This window comes from Leopardus geoffroyi, chromosome A1 (genome assembly GCF_018350155.1).
Source record: "Leopardus geoffroyi isolate Oge1 chromosome A1, O.geoffroyi_Oge1_pat1.0, whole genome shotgun sequence".
In the NCBI taxonomy this organism is placed as follows: domain Eukaryota; kingdom Metazoa; phylum Chordata; class Mammalia; order Carnivora; family Felidae; genus Leopardus; species Leopardus geoffroyi.
In genome coordinates, this window is record NC_059326.1 from 239,638,062 (window position 1) to 239,657,455 (window position 19,394).

The 19,394-nt window shown below is 44.1% G+C and overlaps 1 protein-coding gene across 6 annotated transcripts in view; it reads right to left on the reverse strand.

The window, feature by feature from the left end:
* The window catches only part of PLEKHG4B (pleckstrin homology and RhoGEF domain containing G4B), an 85,828-nt gene that overhangs the window by 53,166 nt on the left and 13,268 nt on the right, over positions 1 to 19,394 (reverse strand). For all 6 annotated transcript variants that reach the window (XM_045443673.1, XM_045443663.1, XM_045443644.1 and 3 more), the window contains one exon: positions 10,363 to 10,560. In XM_045443673.1, coding sequence (XP_045299629.1) covers positions 10,363 to 10,560 — 198 coding nt within the window. The remainder of the gene's footprint in view (positions 1 to 10,362; positions 10,561 to 19,394) is intronic.

Below are 19,394 nucleotides of genomic sequence, written 5' to 3' on the forward strand. Positions count from 1 at the left end.
TACTGAATTCTCCCTGCTCTGAATATTAATCTTTTTATTTTTCTGCTTGTCAGTAAGCAAAAACCTGTCTTGTCGTGTACCTGGTGCCTCTCTGACCACCAAGAGGCTGGGTTTCCCCAGAGTTTCTGTGGGCAAGTAGTGCCTCTTCTGGACATTGCCTCTCCAAGGCTGACTTTTATACAGGACTTAGTATTTTACTAATGTCTATGAGTTCTCTGCAAACACGATGTAAGAAACAGCTTTTATTTGGCTGTTCATTGGCTTCTGAAAGACAGATTTACTAGATGTTTCTGCCATCAATCTATCAGTTTCCTTTTTGCGACCTTGAGCCTGAGAAGTCAGTCCCCTCCCCTCTCTGTGTTTCACCCTAACTCACAGACAAAAGCCTCTGCTGGTGTTCTCCTAAGTGGCCTGCACAGTGCTAGGTGACCGCTCACCACACCCCTGAGACCTGCCCCCCTCCCTGCGACTCCCATGCTGACCGCATTGTTCACAGTCCCTCTGGCTCTGCGTGATCAGGACTGGTAGCTGGTCTGTCAGAGCAGGCCATCACTATAAAAGAATGGCCATACACACTCAGAATGTTTTATTTTTGCTTTAAGTATGTAAATGCACATTCCTGAACCTCCATCCCTTAGAGGTTTGTCCCTCCCAGTGCTCTCCCTCAGCCCCAGGTGAGCTCTCATGGCTCCTTTATGGTTAATCCCACGTTACTAGATGATAGTTCTCTACACTAAGCTCCCTGAGGTAGATTTCTGTGTGGGTCAGTCTCTTCCTGGGACTCTAACAGGCACAGAGACCCGTCTTTTCTCTGCTGACTTGGGGGCTCTACTGTCCCCCCTGGGTTGGCCACAGTCATGTTGCTGTGTCTCACAGCACCTCTCAAATGGAGTGAGAACATAAAGACAGTAGGCAAAGAATATGGATGGAGGGCTCTTCCGGATTTCCCCCCAAATATCCCAGTCTCTCAGGTGTCTTGCTCGTACCTAACGTGACGGCACCTTTTCGTAAGACTGTAGGGAGTCTCTGCTGAACGTTCAACCCGTTTTCACAGAAAAAGCTGTCCCTCTTTATTTCTGCACTCATATTTAATCAGTTTAGGGTTCAATTAAATTGGATTTAATTAGCTCTTCTTTTCCCACCTTAAGGTGGAAATTTAGGTAAGTGATATCAGACTTCCTCCACAAAACTACATACTAGTTTAAACTATATTATACATTAAGCATTGCTTTAGTTGTATGTAAACATTTCTGCACATTGTGTTTTCATTATGGTTCAGTTCCAATAATTTTCCTTGTGATTTCTCTAAGTCATGGGTTCTTTCGAAATGTGTTATTTGATTTCCAAAAATTTAGGAGTTTCTACTTATTTGTTGTTATTTAATTCTGATGATAGCATTGTGGTTACAAAAAATACTTTATTTCTGCCCTTTCAAATTTATGAAATTGTATTTTTTATAGACCTACAGCATGTTGTCTATCTTGAAAAAATTTCATGTGCACTGGAAAGAATGTGTGTTCTGCATTTGTTGGATGTAATGTTCTATAAATGTCAAATAGGTCAGTTTGTTAGGTGTTGTTCGGATCTTTTATATCCTTATTGATTTTTTTTTACTGATCATTTTATCAATTTTTGACAGAAGTACATGAAAATTTCCATTTAGTGTTGCCAGTTGTTTGTCTTAATGTACTCAGAAGCTCTCTTACTAGGTACTCTGTTGATAAATGGAGGCTTTTATCACTATGAATTGTCCTGTCCCCATGTGTCTCCTGTGACTCTGTCAGAGACCTAACTTGTCTGACAGAAAGATCATCACCTCACCTACTCATACTTAGTGGCATATCTTTTTCCATTCTTTTTCTTTCACCCTTTGTATGTGTTTATATTTTAAAGGGCATTCCTTATAACCAGCCTTTAGTTGGTCTTGCCTTTTTCTCAGCCTGAGTCTGGCAATATTTGCTTTCAGTTGGATTTTTTTAGTTCATTTAAGTACGTTGAAAATAATTACAAATATGGTTGGATTAAATCTGTCATCTTCACATCTGTCATCTGTTCATCTATTTGCCTATCTGTTTCTTTGTTCTTCCTTTTATCCTCTCTTATGTGTTTTGGATTCCATTTATCTCCTCTACTGATTTTTCGGTTATACCTCTTCGTGTTGCTTTCGGTAGTTGCTCTCAAGACTACAACATGCATCTTTATTTAAGTAACATTTTGTTACTTTAAAACAATGTAAGAACCTAGAGTAGTACAATTCAATTTACTCCCTCCCACATTTTGTGCTTTTGTCATATATTTTTAAAAACCTTATTTAAATTCCAGTTAGTTAACATACAGTGTAATATTAGTTTCAGGTGTACAATTTAGTGATTCAGCACTCCCATACAATACCCAGGGTTCATCACAAGTGCACTCCTTCATCCCCATCACCTATTTGACTCCTCCCCTACTCACCTCTCCTCTGGTAGCCATCAGTGTGTTCTCTATAGTTAAGTGTGCTCTCTATAGTTCTTGGTTGGTCTCTCTTTTTTTCCTTTGCTCATTTGTTTAAATTCTGCATATGAGTGAGATCATATGGTATTTGTCTTTCTCTGACTTAGTTTGCTTAGCATTACACTGTCTAGCTCCTTCCATGTTGTTGCAAATTGTAAGATTTTATTTTTATGGCTGAGTAATATTCCAGTGTGTGTGTGTGTGTGTGTGTGTGTGTGTGTCCCACATCTTCTTTACCCATTCATCTATCAGTGGACACTTGGATTGCTTCCATAGTTTGGCTATTGTTAATAATGCTGCAATAAACATAGGGTGCACATATCCCTTTGAATTAATGTTTTCATATTCTTTGGGTAAACCACACAGTAGTGTGATTACTGGATCGTAGGGTAGTTCCCTTTTTAACTTTTTGAGGAACCTCCATACTGTTTTCCAGAGTGGCTGCACCGGTTTGCATTCCCACCAACAGCGCATGAGGGTTTCCCTTTCTCCAAATCCTTGCCAGCACATGTTGTTTCTTGGGTTGTTGATTTTAGCCAATCTCACAGGTATGAGGTGATATCTCATTATAGTTATGATTTGCATTTCCCTGATGATCAGTGATGTTGAACATCTTTTCATGTACCTGTTAGCCATCTGTATGTCTTCTTTGAAGAAATGTCTGTTCATTAATTCTGACCATTTTTAATCAGAATATTTTTTTGGTGTTGATTTATATAAATTATTTATATATTTTAGATATTAAACTCTTATCGGATATATAATTTGTAAAATATCTTCTCCCATTAGGTTGTCTTTTACTTTTGTTGATTGTTTCATATGCTGTGCAGAAGCTTTTTATTTTGGTGTAGTCCCAATAGTTTTTTTTTTTTTTTTTTGCTTTTGTTTGCCTTGTCTCAGGAGACATATCTAAAAAAAATGTTGCTATGGCCAGTGTCAAGAGAAATTACTGCCTGTGCTCGCTTATAGGACTTTTAATGGTTTCAGGTCTCACATACAGGGTCAGGGCCAGACAGCTTCACAGGCAAATTCTACCAAACATGTAAAGAAGAGTTAATACCTATTTTTCTCCAATTATTCCCAAAAATAGAAGAGGAAGGAAAACTCCCAAATTCATTCTATGAGGCCAACATTACTGATTCCAAAACCAGATAGAGATACAATAGCAAAAAAAGAGAGCTAAAGGCCAATATCTCTAATGAACACAGATGCAAAACTCCTCAACAAAGTACTAGCAAACAAAATCCAACAATATGTTAAAAAAATCACTCATCATGATGTAGCAGGATTTATTCCTGGGTCGCAAGAATGGTTCAATATTCAGAAATCAATTGACATGATACGTCACATCAGTAAGAGAAAGGATAAAAACCATATGATCATTTCAGTAGATGCGGAGAAAGCATTTGACAAAGTACAACATCCATTCATGATAAAAACCCTCAACAAAGTAGGTGTAGAGGGAACAGACCTCAACATCATAAAGGTCACATATGAAAAACCCATAGCTGACATCAATGGTAAAAAACAGAGCTTTCCCCTAAGGTCAGGAACAAGACATGGATGTCTACTCTCACCACTTTTGTTCAACATAGTACTGGGAGTCCTTGCCACAGCAAGCAGACAACAGAAAGAAATAAAAGGCATCCATGGCACAAAAACAGACACTCAGATCAATGGAACAGAATAGAGAACCCAGAAATGGACCCACAAATGTATGGCCAACTAATCTTTGACAAGGCAGGAAAGAATATCCAATGGAATAGACAGTCTCTTCCGCAAGTGGTGCTGGGAAAACTGGACAGCGACATGCAGAAGAATGAACCTGGACCACTTTCTTACACCACACACAAAAATAAACTCAAGATGGATGAAAGACCTAAATGTAAGACAGGAATCCATCAAAATCTTAGAGGAGAAAGCAGGCAAAAACCTCTTTGACCTTGGCCGCAGCAACTTCTTACTCAACACGTCTCTAGAGGCAAGGGAAACAAAAGCAAAAATGAACTACTGGGACCTCTTCAAGATAAAAAGCTTCTGCACAGTGAAGGAAACCATCAGCAAAACTAAAAGGGAACTGACGGAATAGGAAAAGATATTTGCAAATGACATATCAGATAAAGGGTTAGTATCCAAAATCTATAAAGAACTTATCAAACTCAACACCCTAAAACAAATAATCCAGTGAAGAAATGGGCAAAAGACATGAATAGACACTTCTCCAAAGAAGACCTCCGGATGGCCAACCGACACATGAAAAAATGCTCAACATCAGGGAAATACAAATCAAAACCACAATGAGATACCACCTTACTCCTGTCAAAATGGCGAACATTAGCAACTCAGGCAACAACAGATGTTGGCAAGGATGCAGAGAAAGAGGATCTCTTTTGCATTGCTGGTGGGAATGCAAGCTGGTGCAGCCACTCTGGAAAATAGTATGGAGGTTCCTCAAAAAATTAAAAATAGAACTACCATATGACCCAGCAATTGCACTACTAGGTATTTATCCAAGGGATACAGGTGTGCTGTTTTGAAGGGACACATGCACCCCCATGTTTATAGCAGCACTATCGACAATAGCCAAAGTATGGAAAGACCCCAAATGTCCATTGATGGATGAATGGATAAAGAAGATGTGGTATATGTATGTGTGTGTATGTGTGTGTGTGTGCGCGTATGTGTGTGTGTATCTATACACACACACATACACACACACACACAGGAATATTACTCGGCAATCAAAAAGAATGAAATCTTGCCATTTGCAACTATGTGGATGGAACTAGAGGGTATTATGCCAAGCAAAATTAGTCAGACAAAGACAAATATCATATGACTTCACTCATATGAGGACTTTAAGAGACAAAAAGATGAACATAAGGGAAGGGAAACAAAAATAAAAACAGGGAGGGGGACAAAACATAAGAGACTCATAAATAGGGAGAACAAATAGAGGGTTACTGGAGGGGTTGTGGGGGGGGGATGGGATAAATGGGTAAGGGACATTAAAGAATCTATTCTTGAAATCATTGTTGCACTATATGCTAACTTGGCTGTAAATTAAAAAAATAAAATAAAATAAAAAGATATAAAAGGCATCCAAATCCGTAAGGAAGAAGTAAAACTTCCACTATTTGCAGATGACATGACACTACATATAGAAAATCCTTCAGACTCCACCAAAAACTACTAGACCTGAGAAATCAATTCAGTAAGGTCACAGGATACAAAATCAATGTACAGAAATACACTGCAGTCGTATGCACTAATGATGAAGCAACAGAGAAATTAAGAAAAAAATCCCATTACAACTGTACCAAAAATAATAAAATACCTGGGAATAAACTTAACCAAAGAGGTTAAAAACCTGTACACTGAAAACTATAAACTGCTGATGAAAGAAACTGAAGATGGTGTCTGGGTGGCTCAGTTGGTTAAGCGTCTGACTTCGGCTCAGGTCATGATCTCGTGGTTCGTGAGTTCAAGCCTCTCATCAGGCTCTGTGCTGACAGCTCAGAACCTGGAGCCTGCTTCAGATTCTGTGTCTCCCTCTCTCGCTGCCCCTCCCCTGTTCATGCTTTTTCTCTCAAAAATAAATAAACATTAAAAAAAAATTGAAGACAACACAAAGAAACGGAAAGAAATCCCATGCCCATGGATTGTAAGAAGAAATATTGTTAAAATGTCTATGCTACCCAAAGCAATCTAGAAATTTAACATAATCCCTATCGAAATACCAGCAGCATTTTTCACAGAACTAGAACAAACAATCTTAAAATCTGTATGGAACAACAAAAGACCCTGAAGAGCCAAAGTAACTTTGAAAAAGAAAAAAAAAAAAGCTGGAGGTAACATAATTCCAGGCTTCAAATTATATTACAAAGCTGTAGTAATCAAAATAGCATGGTACTGGCATAAAAATAGACACATAGCTCAATGGAACAGAATGGAAAACACAGAGATAAACCCACGGTTATATGGTCAATTAGTCTTTGACAAAGCAGGAAAAAATACCCAATGAGAAAAAGTCTCTTCAACAAATGGTGTTGAAAAAATCAGACACCTATATGCAAAAGAAAGAAACTGGACCACTTTCTTTCACTCAAAATGGACTAAGGACCTAAATGTGAGACTAGCCCTGAGGTTTCCTAAAGTTCAATCTCTCCTCCTCTGAGCATAGATGGTCCTTCCCCGTCAGGTTGCTCTTCCACCCACCCTCTCTGCAGTTTCAGTCACTGGTCCCAGGTTTGAAAGTGTCTTCTGCTCTTGCTCACTTAGGAAGTCATTATCTCTCCATAATTTGGTTCTTTTAGATCTCTGTGTATCCACAGCTCCTGGATGGTTTTAAAGGAAAGTATAATTGTTTTGGTTTTTGTAGGGCTTTCTTGTTGCTTGGCAGGAGTTAAAGTCTCTCTCACACTTCTAAACCATAACTAGAGAAAGGGCTCACCTGTTCATTGGCCCTAAATGTTTTGCCAATTTCTGCTGTTCTCTGACCCTTCACTTAGGAGTACATGTACAATTTCCCAAAGGTAAAGGTGTTGTCATTATTGATTTGGAGTTTTATTGCACTGCAATCTTTAAAAAAAGTTTTTTTTAACGTTTATTTATTGTTGAGAGAGAGAAACAGAGCATGAGCACGGATGGAAAGAGAGAGAGGGAGATACAGAATCCAAAGCAGGCTCCAGGCTCTGAGCTGTCAGCACAGAACCCAATGTGGGACTCGAACTCACAAAGAGCAAGATCATGACCTGAGCCGAAGCCAGACACTTAACCCACTGAGCTACCCAGGCGCCCCTGCACTGCAATCTTTAGATACTAATTCTTTGGTATTTATTGCCACCTTATGATTAATGGTCAATTCTGGTCAATTTCAATAAATGCATATGTACACTTAAGAAGAGTGTATGCTCTCTAATATTCTCAAGTTGTATACATTCTTGAAGTAAATGTATATCCTTTAATTGTAAAATTTTACCTGAATTTTATCAAATTTTGGTTAATTCTGGAAAATGTTGCATGTGTGCTTTGGGAAGGATGTGTATTTTAAAATTACTGACTTCAGTACTCTACGCATGCCCATTAGTGAAAGAGAAATCAGGTGTTCGGACATATCCTAAGTAATATGGGGTCTGTTTATCTATTTGCTTTTCCCATTATGATTATGTTTACTCCTTCTAATTCCCTCAGTTTGTGCAGCAAACATTTCAGGCTATGTTGTTAGGTGTTTACAGACTGTTACATATTCCTCGTTGTTACCAGTATTATTACTCAATGATCTGCCTTAGCCTTGATAATGCATTCTGCCTTTTACTATACTTAATTTTTTATGATGATTGCTACACCAGTTATCTTTGGCTGGAATTTTGCTGGGCTACCATTTAAAAACTTTGTTTTCATCCAGTTATTATATATGTTGTGCTTTTTATTCCTGTGCCTTTGTTTTGTTTGTTCCCTCCTTTTCTGGCTTCCATTTGATTTCATCTTCTTTATTGGAATCCCCTGCTCCTGCTCCCCCCACCCCCATCAAGCAAACCATTCTATTTCTATACCTTTCTGATTGCCTTTAACTTCTGCAGATAGTTTTTGAGCCAAACTGTGATGAAAGAAAGTCATAAATAAGCTGATGAGTCACTTTGAACATTTCCTGTATCTACAGAGGGATGGAAGAATGGTGGTCATTGAAATCTTAGGAATACAACAAAAAATTAGTATGATTAGTAATGTTCCTCAAGTCACATACTTCGACCACAGCAGGTAAATAAAAACTGCATTGATGTATATTAACTACGATATGTTTATATGCATAGGTGTTGAGATAAGTTCATTTTCTCCTATGTCATACAGATGATCGAATTTTATTTTCTTTATTCAAAAGTAAAAAGCAATATAAAGATGCAAATAGCAAGGTTATCCCTAAATTTCATTTTGTGCTTATTAAATTGTATACTTGTAAATATGTATTGATACTAAAGAGTAGTAGTATTCACATGGCTTTTTCAGAAAATAAGCAATTTTGTAAGTGGGAAGGCGGATGACTTATGATTAAAATGAAAGGAAAAGGAAACACAACAGAAGAAAGAAGGTGAAACATTAGGTCAAAATACCTACTCAAAACACACCTTTGAAAGGGGACAGGCGTTTCTGTTCCCTGTGCTGCTGTTTACCTCTGTTTCTTATCAATCAATACCCTTTAAGTGTGCAAAAGATACACAATCACAAAGGAAAAAATCCTCTGTGTAGATGACTTCACACAAAGAATCAAATGTAGGATATCATTGGTCATTTCTCTACCGTGGTCATTCTAGCTAAAAGACATTCAAAGAATTTAATAAATCAAAGTAGTCCAGTGGTAGTTTTTTTTAAAAGCCCTACTTCAATATCAATGGAATAATAAAAGGCACTGATTAATAAAGATCTTACTTTTTAAGATCTTTGTACTTTTTAATATCAAATGTACTTTTATACGATTGAGCCATGAATCTCTATAGCAGCTCACTGCAATATACCCACAAATTGTCTGCCATTAATTTTAATATTGCCTCAAAAATAACCTACAATAAAATATCCCAAGACATTTCTCCCCTAAATTGATCTACAGATTTAAAGCAATCTTAATCAAAACTCCTAGTATGATTTTTATAAATTAACAGATTCTAAATTTTTTATAGATATGCAAAGACACTGGAATAACTAAACAATTTTGAAAAAGAAGAACAAAGTGGGAGGCCTTATACCAGCTGATTTCAGGATTCACTCTAAAGTTTCAGTAATCAAAACCATGTTACTGGAGGAAAGCGAGACAGATCAGGGGAACAAAACAGAGTCTAGGAACAGATTCACACTTGTACTCACAATTCACTTTCAACAATGTTGCCTGGGTGAGTCAATGGAGAAAAGACGGTGGTCTTTTCAACAAACGGTGCTGGAACCATTGGATAGGTAAGACATGCAATGACAAATTTGAAGCTTACCTCACACCACATACAGAAATTTAACTCAAAATGGATCTTAGGCATAAAAGTGAAGTCATCAGGAGACAGAGGTTGGAAGTGGCCCAGCAATCACACTTCTAGCTATTTGCCCAAGAAAACATAAGCCCACACAGATCTTGTATGCAGATCGTTCGTAGTAACTTCATACATAATATTCTAAACTGGAAGCAACCTAAATGTCTATGAATCTATGAATGAGTAAACAAATTGCAGTGTATTCCATACAATAGAATACCACTCAGAAAAAAAAAAGCACCTAAGAAATTTATTAACCTGGGCTTGAAGACTAGTCAAAGTTCACTGGGGATACCTGTGGACAGAATGGATACCTGTGGACAGAGTGGGCTCTACAGCTGGCAGGTCTGAGAGGCCTGTTTCTGGAACACAAAGCCCTAGTTCATTCATCATTTGTGACTATGGAGAAAAGGAGCCAGAAGTCAGAGGAAAGGAGCTGAGCCAGTAACCTTATGGACCCCAAACCTGGAGTGGACTGCAAAGATCTCTCCATTTTATGCGATTAAACTCTATGAAAAATGGCTGAGATTAATCTCGCAGCTTCCTTTCAGAAAGAAAACAACAAATGCTCACTTGAATTATTTCTGCTTTAATCACTAGTTTAATTCCATGTTTTCCTTTGCCTCCATCACTGGTGTAATTCCCCAGATCTAGAATTTCCTGTGCTCAGTTGAAATATTTTCCAGGTACCAAGTAACACTTTGCCTGTCTCTTCCATACAGTCAAGGACAGGGAGGCACTATCTGCAGGAGAGGGTCTCCCAGGTTTCCTTCTGCAGGGAAAACCATCACACAGGCCCTGTCCCCTGAGGGGAGGGTCTCACACAGGTTTTGGCCCCTGCAGGGCAGGTACTCACACAGGCTTCCTGCTGCAGGTATTGTAGGACCTTCTTGGCTGGAATGAGGAAGTCAGTGAGGCAGCGCAGCCCATCCCCACCGTGGAGCCTCTCAGCCACACTGAACAGCTGCCAGAGCACCGTGGCTGCCGTGGCCTCAAAAGGTGGGTAGAGGGAAGACAGTGTGTTCTGGATGTAGGTGTCAAGGGATTCCAGATCCTGAAATGCAAGAGAGCAGCGGGTAATTTAAGACATCAACGAAGACAGGTGCAGAGGAGAGTTTCACTGGCTGGTTATGTAAGGGTCCCCTTTACAGGCTCTGTCTTACGTCTGGGTATGTGACTTGTCTTTGTGGGAAGGTGCAGGCAAACCCTCAGCATAGTGGGGAGTTCCTCTTGGAGCAGTCTGCTGGTCCTTCACATTGTCACACTGAGGAAGTGCCCATGGCTGCATTAGGTACACCTGATCCCTGAGCCTATGAGGGGAACCCTAACTAACACTTTAAGTGAGGTTGTTGCTGCTGTCACCGGAGGCACAATCAAGTTCCACCCCATTAAATTCTGAAACGTGCACCTGAAATGCTACATTTTAGGGTTATCTGTGGAGCGTCTGGAATTTCTCAGGGGGCCTTCCCTTTCCCTGGTACTCCTGGGTCTGAAGGGAATGGGGGAGGCCCCTGTGACAAGGACAGAGCTGGTTCACATGTAATTTAATACTCAGAAAAGTTTACCTATAGTAAATACATTTTAACCGTACTGATAATGTTTAAAAGATTAAAATAAAAACATTATGGCACCCTTTATCAGAATCACAGAATTACACCCACTCAGTCATTCTGAAAACAGTATCATTGGTACCTGATTTCTTCTTCATATTTTGATAGAACAAGCTTTTATGTAAAGACAGAATACTTTTAGTTTAAAAAATGTTTAAAGTTATTTTTAGATGTAGCATTTCCCGAGGAAATACCACAAGGTTCATTTGTTTGGAAAAGAAATGCAAGGCTACAAATAACAGTTAAAAGTCAAAGAGGTTAAAATTGTGAAATCGATTTTAAAGGGACAACAGTTACATCTGACACTCCTCTGAACAGTTCATGCTACAGGAAACTGAAAATAAAATAGTGAATCCTCTGAGCCTAGAGTGGATAAGGACTCAGGCCATCTGTCCTGACTGAAAGGCCAAGTCTCACAGCGAGCAGGGAGGTGCGCGCTGCAGTGAGTTCAGCTTCTAGAAACTCCCACCACCATGTCGGTGTGGTGAGGCATTGATTAGATATCCTCTGGAGCTCCTACACTCACAAAGGCCTCCTCGTGTCTGTTTGTTCCCCTTCCTCCATATACCTGGCTCTTCCCACCAGACAGGGTCACTCACTCAGTAGGAATTGTCTAAATACTAATTTCATCCAGAAAATACCAAGATGGTCAGTCTGATGTCTAAAAACTCAAATTATACCTGAGCTACTAGTGAATATCCAGCCCATAAGAAAAATGGAGGTGGTCTTGAGCCAGGGGCAGGAATCATGCTCTAGACGTCATGTACCTCACAGAGATCTGAAGCAAATGCTTAATTGTGATACAAGAAACTGGCAAAGGTGGAAGGGGCATGTCTTTAATGATCCATTTTGGAGGAAGTAAAATGCACACTTTGGACCCTCCCAAGGAGAGATGTCCTCCTGCTGCCCAGATACCCAAGTCCAGGCCCACTTCTCCTCCAGACTCGCAGATGCATCCTCATTCTTGTGTCCAGCTGTGGTTAGTAGCCTCCCAGCGGGTCTCCTGGACTCCACCCCGCCTACTCATCCCTTGAAAACTGCCCAAAGTGAGGAGGAGAGGGGCGATACTTGCTGAGATCTCTGGGATCTCACAGCATCCCCGGCCCCTTCTCTGCCTTTTGATTCCTGTCATGACTGAGTCGAGCCCCAGTACATGGTCTAGAGGGCACCTCTTCCACCAGCTTCCACTCCCTGGGTGCCATCCCACCCAAATCCTGATCCAGGCAAGAGCTGCCCAAGAGAAGCTGTTTACCTGCCCAGAGGCCATCTCCCAGGTCGAGTAAGATAAGGAAGTCTTGGGCAAGCCAGAGGGAACACATTCTCTAGCCTCTTCTTGGCTACTGTGTCCCAAATAACTGCCCATACAGCAGCTTCCTGGCTGTCGTCTGCCTCTCTGGGTGCTTGATGACCAGGAACAACCAAAGCATGATGGTGCACACAGGGCCACTGTCTCATGAGCTCCCCAATCACTTTGCAGATGGTGCCTGATCTTGCTCTTGGGAAGAGAGGCTCTGATGAATAAGCAGACTGTACGACCAGGGATAGACACAGCCTGAAGGGCCATCCCAGGCACAACACCGTGGCATGTGCACAGTACAAGCCAACCGTTCCCACTTGCATACAATTCTCACAATTTAGTATTTTCAAGACCCACAAATTATGAGAGGGGGAGGCAGACATATATGACCTTGAGAGCAAAGGCAGAAATGATCACAACAGACTCAAATTACCTGAATATATTCAATTCAGCTTAAGAGAACATGTAACAATATAATATATCTTAGAAAGATTTCCATAAGAAATGTTTAAAGGGGACATTGTCTTTGGCATGTTAAAGGGTGAAGTTCAAACATCTGGAATATTTACTCTGCATAGTATTTTCTTCCATGATGTTCAGTGGAATGATATGTGTGTTACAGTTGAGTGTGTGTGTGAAGGAAAACGTGTGTGCAGAGATGGGTGTGTGTGTGAGGGAAAGTATGTGTGAGAGAGAAAGTTATGTGTGAGGGAAAGTGTGTCTGTGTGGGGGAAAGTATGTGTGTGAGAGATAAAGTGTGTGTGAAGAGTGTGTGTGTGTGAGGGAAAGTGTGTGAGGGAAAGTATTTGTGAGAGAGAAAGTGTGTGTCAGGTAAAATGTGTGTGTGGGAAAGTATTTCTGTGTGTGGGAAAGTGTCTGTGAGTCAAAGTGCGTGAGGAAAAGTATGTGTGAGGAAGAGTGTATGTGAGAACGAAAGTGTGTGTGAGGCGGTACTGTGTGTGTGAGAGGGAAAGTGTATGTGAGGAAAAGTGTGTGTGAGAGAAAAAGTGTGCGTGAGGGAAGGTGTGTGTGGGGGAAAGTGTATTTGTCAGGGAAAGTGTGTGTGAGAGAAAATTGTGTGTGAAAGAAAGTGTGTGAGAGGGAAAGTGTGTGAAGGGAAGTGCGTGTGAGAGAAAAAGTGTGTGAGAGGGAAAGTGCGTATGTGAGAGGGAAAGTGTGTGTGAGGGAAAGTGTAAGTGAGACAGAAAGTATGTGTGAGGAAAAGTCTGTGTGTGGGAAAGTGTATGTGTCAGGGAAAGTGTGTACATGAGAGGGAAAGTGTATGTGAGAGAACATGTATGTGAAGGAAAGCGTGTGTTTGGGAAAGTGTACGTGTCAGGGAAAGTGTGTGTGAGAGAAAATTGTGTGTGGGAGAAAGTGTGTATGTGAGAAGGAAAGTGTGTGAGGGAAAGTTTATGTGAGAGAAAAAGTGTGTGTGAGAGAGGGAAAGTGTGTGAGAGGGGAAAGGTGTATGTGAGAGAGAACGTATGTGTGAAGGCAAGTGTGCGTGTGGGAAAGTGTATGTGTTGGGGAAAGTGTGTGTGAGAGAAAATTGTGTGTGAGGGAAAGTGTGTATGCGAGAGGGAAAGCACATGAGAGCAAATGTATGTGAGAAAGTGTGTATGAAAGGGAAAGCGTGTGAGGGAAAGTGTGTGTTGAGGGAAAGTGTGTGTGAGGGAAATTGTGTCTGTGAGGAAAAGTGTGTGAATGCCAGTGTGTGAAGGCATCTGAAGGTGTGTGTGGGGGTAGAGCCATAGTGAGCCAAGAGAAATATTGGGGGCAAATCCTTAGAACAGTCCCTCTGCCTTTGGGTGCCCAGGAAGAGAAGGGAGTAGCCTCAGGGTCAGGGAGAATGTCTATGCGGGCACCTGTCATCAGTTCAGCCTGTGCCCGCTCTCTCTGTAAGGCGTGACTCACCCATTCACCCATTCTGGCACACCATCAGGATGTGCAGAAGTAGGAGGGAAGAAAGCAGACAGAGGCAGATGTCATCACTTTGTCGATGGCTGATTTCTTCTCCTTATGTAGCTCAGGATTCCCGTTTCAACCGAAGGCTAACTTCAAAACTAGGACCTTTGCCTGTGTACTTGATCCTAAACCTACCTGTGGCTTAGGATGTGATTTTCTGCAGATGTACGTTAGTGGATTGGTGACACAATACTAGTATAAAGCACTTAATTACCATTTTGCTGAACTATGACTCAGTGTGTTGTTATTTGCATTTTAACAAAAAATGTTTATGTCTGGAGAAATATTTTAGGGCTTTACTCTTCAGTGAAGGACTTTAGGTAAAACTTCATGGAAAGGAGGGTGAACTTTAAAATCTATACCCTTGTCTCTCACAACGCCGGCACATTCCATGACTAGGCATGTTCCTCCTGGCACCTAGCGCACAGGCCAGTGACCTGGCCTCAGCATACGGCCCCTCCCTGCAACTCTCCAGGCCTCACACACGCTGAAGATGAGAAGGCTGAAGCTGGGCATCCACAGGCCCATCTGTGCCCACCCTGTGCGGGGGGGGGGGGGGGGCGGTGGGGCAGTCTCAGGGACACCGGAAAGACACCTGGCCGCTTGGTTCTGAAACACGAATCAGCTGGAAGTGGCATGCTTCATCCGCCAGGGGGCAGGTAACATGCTAAATGTCAAAGCCAAGGTAATGTCTTCTCATTTCAAGGACTGTGCTGAGCTGAACAAGACCAGCTGATGAATAAGGCAAGGAAACAGCAGGGGCACCCCATCCAGGGCCTGGCAGGCCGGAGGGACTGGGCTGAGGCTGGCCTGACAGAGGCTGCCCATCAGTGCTCACATTTTCACTCAAATGTAACAGCCCCAAAGATGATTGAAGGCACAGAGTTGTGGGGCAGTGGTTGGCAGGGTGGGTAGGCCTGGACATCAGGATCCTTTTACCTGCCCAGAGGGTCTGCAGGGGCTTACCGTGGGGACCACTCCTGTCTCTTAGGAAAGGGCACCCCAAGATGAGAGACTGCTAGGTAGCTAGGTTTCCGAGCAGGCAGTGCATAGACTGTGCTCCCAGACCTCCACCCCACCCTTCCTGCACAGTCATAAGCTGGTGGCTGACCCCCCTCATGTCCCAACAGGGATAGAAAGTACAAGAACATCAAAGACTTCAGCACAGCCACGTCGGAGACACCTTCCTTGCAGCTACTCCCAATGACCAAAGGGACCTGCTGCCCAAATCTACATTTGGGCCCCTGTATGCGGGGGACAGTAGGGCGTGTATAGGAGGACAGGATTGCAGGACACCTGGGATGAGGTCTCAGGTGGGGGTAGGAGAGGACTAAGCAGCTGCAGTAAGGCAATACCAGCCTCTCCACCTGCCATTAGCCAGGCTGGGGGCTTCTCTGGGACTCAGTTATGCCGTCTCATTCTGAAAACTGCCAGGGCACGGATGTTGGTGCAAAGAGAACAAAGGCTGGGGGCATCGTCCACGAGGCAAGGCTGGGTGTGTGGCTGGCGTGGGGGCAGTGCACACAAAAGCCCCTCATCTGGTGTGGGAGCTCATCTTATCCTGCAGCCCCGTGACCAGCTCCTAGTGATACCCCAGATGCTGCAGCCTGGGGTAGGGGCATAGAGAGTGGGGTACAGAGGGGTGCCACTCACCCAGGCACTTCTACCCAGAAGGTCAGGGCAGCCTTTAAATTTACCACTATGGCCTCTGCCTCTAGTCGGATTTTATAAACAAAAGTCAGGATGTACAAGTAGCAGCAGGCATCCACTATGGGACACCAGAGCTGTTCCTACAGCCCGCCTTCAAACAGGGGCCTAGGACGGGAGGGGCACCCGCGTCAGTCCTAGCCCTGCCCCACTTTCCATCAATAGCCACTTTCTCGGCCCTGTGGGGGCTGGGTGTGAAACCCACACTCCCCAGGAGGCTTGCTCTCAGTAGCCGACCTGGTTACAGTCACTCAGACGCCCTTCCTGAAGGGCGCCGATGGTCATCTCTGTTTCCCTGTGTGTACAGACCCAGGAACCACTTTTGAGTCAAAGCAAACACGTCTAGAAAGCCTAGCCCCCTGTGCTGGCCTGACGCGCCAGCCTGCCTCCATCTGGTCTGTCTACACCTCCCTATGGGTCAGCATCTCAGGCTGACTCTCCACCCGGCCCCACTGCTGACTCCAGCCACCACCTGTGGGCCCTTCCTGGGCCCAGGCAGCTATGTCTGACACCTGAGGGCTAGGCCTTCTCTCCCCGACCAGCACACTCCCCAGGCTCTGACCCCTGGGCCACGGCAGTTCACTTCACAGCTTCCTCAGACATTCCTCCGCCTTCCCAACTGAGGTGAGTCTTCTTTCTCAAGCTCAGAGCTGCCTACTCAGCACTCAGCTGCCTTCTAGTTGTGCGTCTTCAAAACTGGGGGTCTGCTTCTGGGCTGTGCACCACGTGACCCTTTCCTCGCACATTCATGGTGTTGGATTACATCCTGACATGTCTAGAGGATCTTTAGAAGGGAGAGGCAGGGAAATATTTGGCCAAATGTTCACCACAAATATGTCTGGGCTCTAAAATCCCGCTTCGTTTAGGGAGGATAGATCCCTCTGAGGAACGCTGGGCCTCCATAATGCTGGACAGGGGAAATGCCCGTCCGCATCTCAGTAAGGTACTGAACTGACAAAAAACAGAGCAGTCTTTCTGTGGTGAGCTGTTTTTCACAGAATCCCTGCCTCCCTGGGGAGGATGGCATGTCCCTGTCCATCGGCATCAGGCGCGGCCACATGACAAAGAAACGTGGCGGCAGTGGCAGATGCGGGTTCTGACAGAGACTTTGTGAGGCAGCACGTGCTCCGATACGCTACCTTTCCCTCTGCCACAAGATGGGTAACACCCCAGAGAAGCTGTTCCATGAGCCTGGACCCCAGAGTAAAACTGACATGATGACCCTGATGGGCACGTAGCATGAACCGGTCATCACGGTGCTGATGACTGAGATGTGGGGGGCGTTGGTCATGTGGCATAACCTGCATATCGTGACTGACACTCCCTAGGACCTGGAACACAGACCCAGGGGACACCCCAACTCAGGGCCTTTACCTCCCCACGGCAGCCACAGCACACACCTTGGCATGGGTTACCACCTCTACCCAGGAGCCCTCTTGGATTGGTGTCCTGTAATGCACCTGGAGGGACTGAGCTGCCTGCAGACACGTCGGTGCGTCCTGAGCTGGAGTTGGTTCTGAGAGGCTTCCCAGGGAGACCACGCCCCACAGGGTAGAATGAGGAGCAGGACCTTGGGACTCTGTCTCCAGCCTGCTGGCATGGTGCCTCCAGCAGGGGAGGTGCCTGTGGCATATCTCAATCTCGGCTGTATCTCCAGGAGTGTTCCAAAAGCATCTCAAATCTGAGCATCATTATCCACAGCCTCTGCTTTGTCTAGGTGTCGATATTTTCTAGTTTTCAGGGAGAAAAGAAAACCAGGAGAATGCCAAACAAAATCACTATTTCAGGGTTCAAGCTTCAGGGCTGCACCTTATGCAACTGGCCCAGGAGGTGAATCCAGAAAAGAGTAATTCCAAACACAACCCTGAAATGTCTTTTCTGAATTTACACACACCTTACCAAACAAACATGAAACACATAGTTGCCTGACTTCAGCAATTCTGAAGCTGGTGTTCACATTACAGTGGATTGTGGGTGCTGGGGATTGTTGACAATGGAAATCCGTCTACAGGGCTAAACAGCCGGATGGCGGCAGTCTCTGCCGGCCGGCATGTTGGGACGGCTCCCCTTTGTAATTCTATGCTCAGAACCATGCTCAGATCGCTGCCAGGCTGGCTGCAGGGCCCCTCCCTTTCTTTCCTCCCCTCAGATGCCCAATCACCTGCAGCAAGAACCTTCCAGGTGGCTTCTGCTCCACCAACTTCTTTTTAAAACTGATTCTATGTTCTTCCTTCTCATCCCAGCTTCCCAGACTAACGCAGCGTAAGAACTTGCTGACGTGGAACTGGCAGGTGCTGTCAGTGAAAGCCTGTTCTGAAGGAGGAAGCCTGGCAGATCCTCCCTCCCACCCCTGCCCACTGTGCCACCAACTGGGGCAGCTGTGCGTGCCTCTAGGTCCCTGCCTGTGTCAGATATGGGCCAGACCTGTGCTCCCTGCTTGCTTTCTACTTTGGGCCAGGGTTTCCTCAACCGTTAGCTGGGAGGAACTCTCAGGTGGCTGAGGTCCGAGGGCAGGGACCTCAGGAGAGGGCCTGGCCCATGACACCTGTGTGTTCAACAGGGCCTGCCAGGGGCTCTCTTCCTGAGGATGAGCCACAGGCAGCTGCGTCCTCCCCTGTCGACACATGCCCTTCAGCCCTCCAGCTGGAATGTGCGCAGCTCAGAAGCTAGAGTCCTGTTTTCAACATGATCCCTTTTCTGTTCCAGGAGGATCTAGGTCTCCATTTTAATCATGTTGCGAGGCACCTGCTTTCCTATCTAGGGCCTGACATTAAACAGTCACAAATAGAACCAATCCTATGTGAGAAAACAAATATATAAACATGACTTCTCAAATGTTTCTACAACCAATCCTCCCCAGATAGGACACTGAGTCAGCAGCAGGACAATGGAGGTGTCATGGCCGCCCAGCTGCTGGGCTATTGCCCCCTCGGGCCCTCTTCCACGAGTTGCCTCTGAACCAGGGCACAGGAGTGCTGAGCACCTCGGCTCCCAGGCACCCAGCAGGGCTTTGACACACCTGTGTGGCTTGCTGTGTGGCTGCCAAACCTCCCCACTGTAAAGCCAGAACTGGCAAACGAGACGGCACTTCACAGTTTACACCATGTTTGCACATGTGACTCCCATGATGGGCAGAGCCACCCAGTCCTGAAAGTCTATGTTAATTATGCACTTTTGTCACTAGGCATTCCATCCTACCTATGGGGGCCTGATGTCAGAATCTGCCTGGAACCGAGGAGGTTTTATCTTCTAGGAAATCTCGCTCAACCAGACACACTCAGAATCTTCCACTGGGTGTTCTTTGGA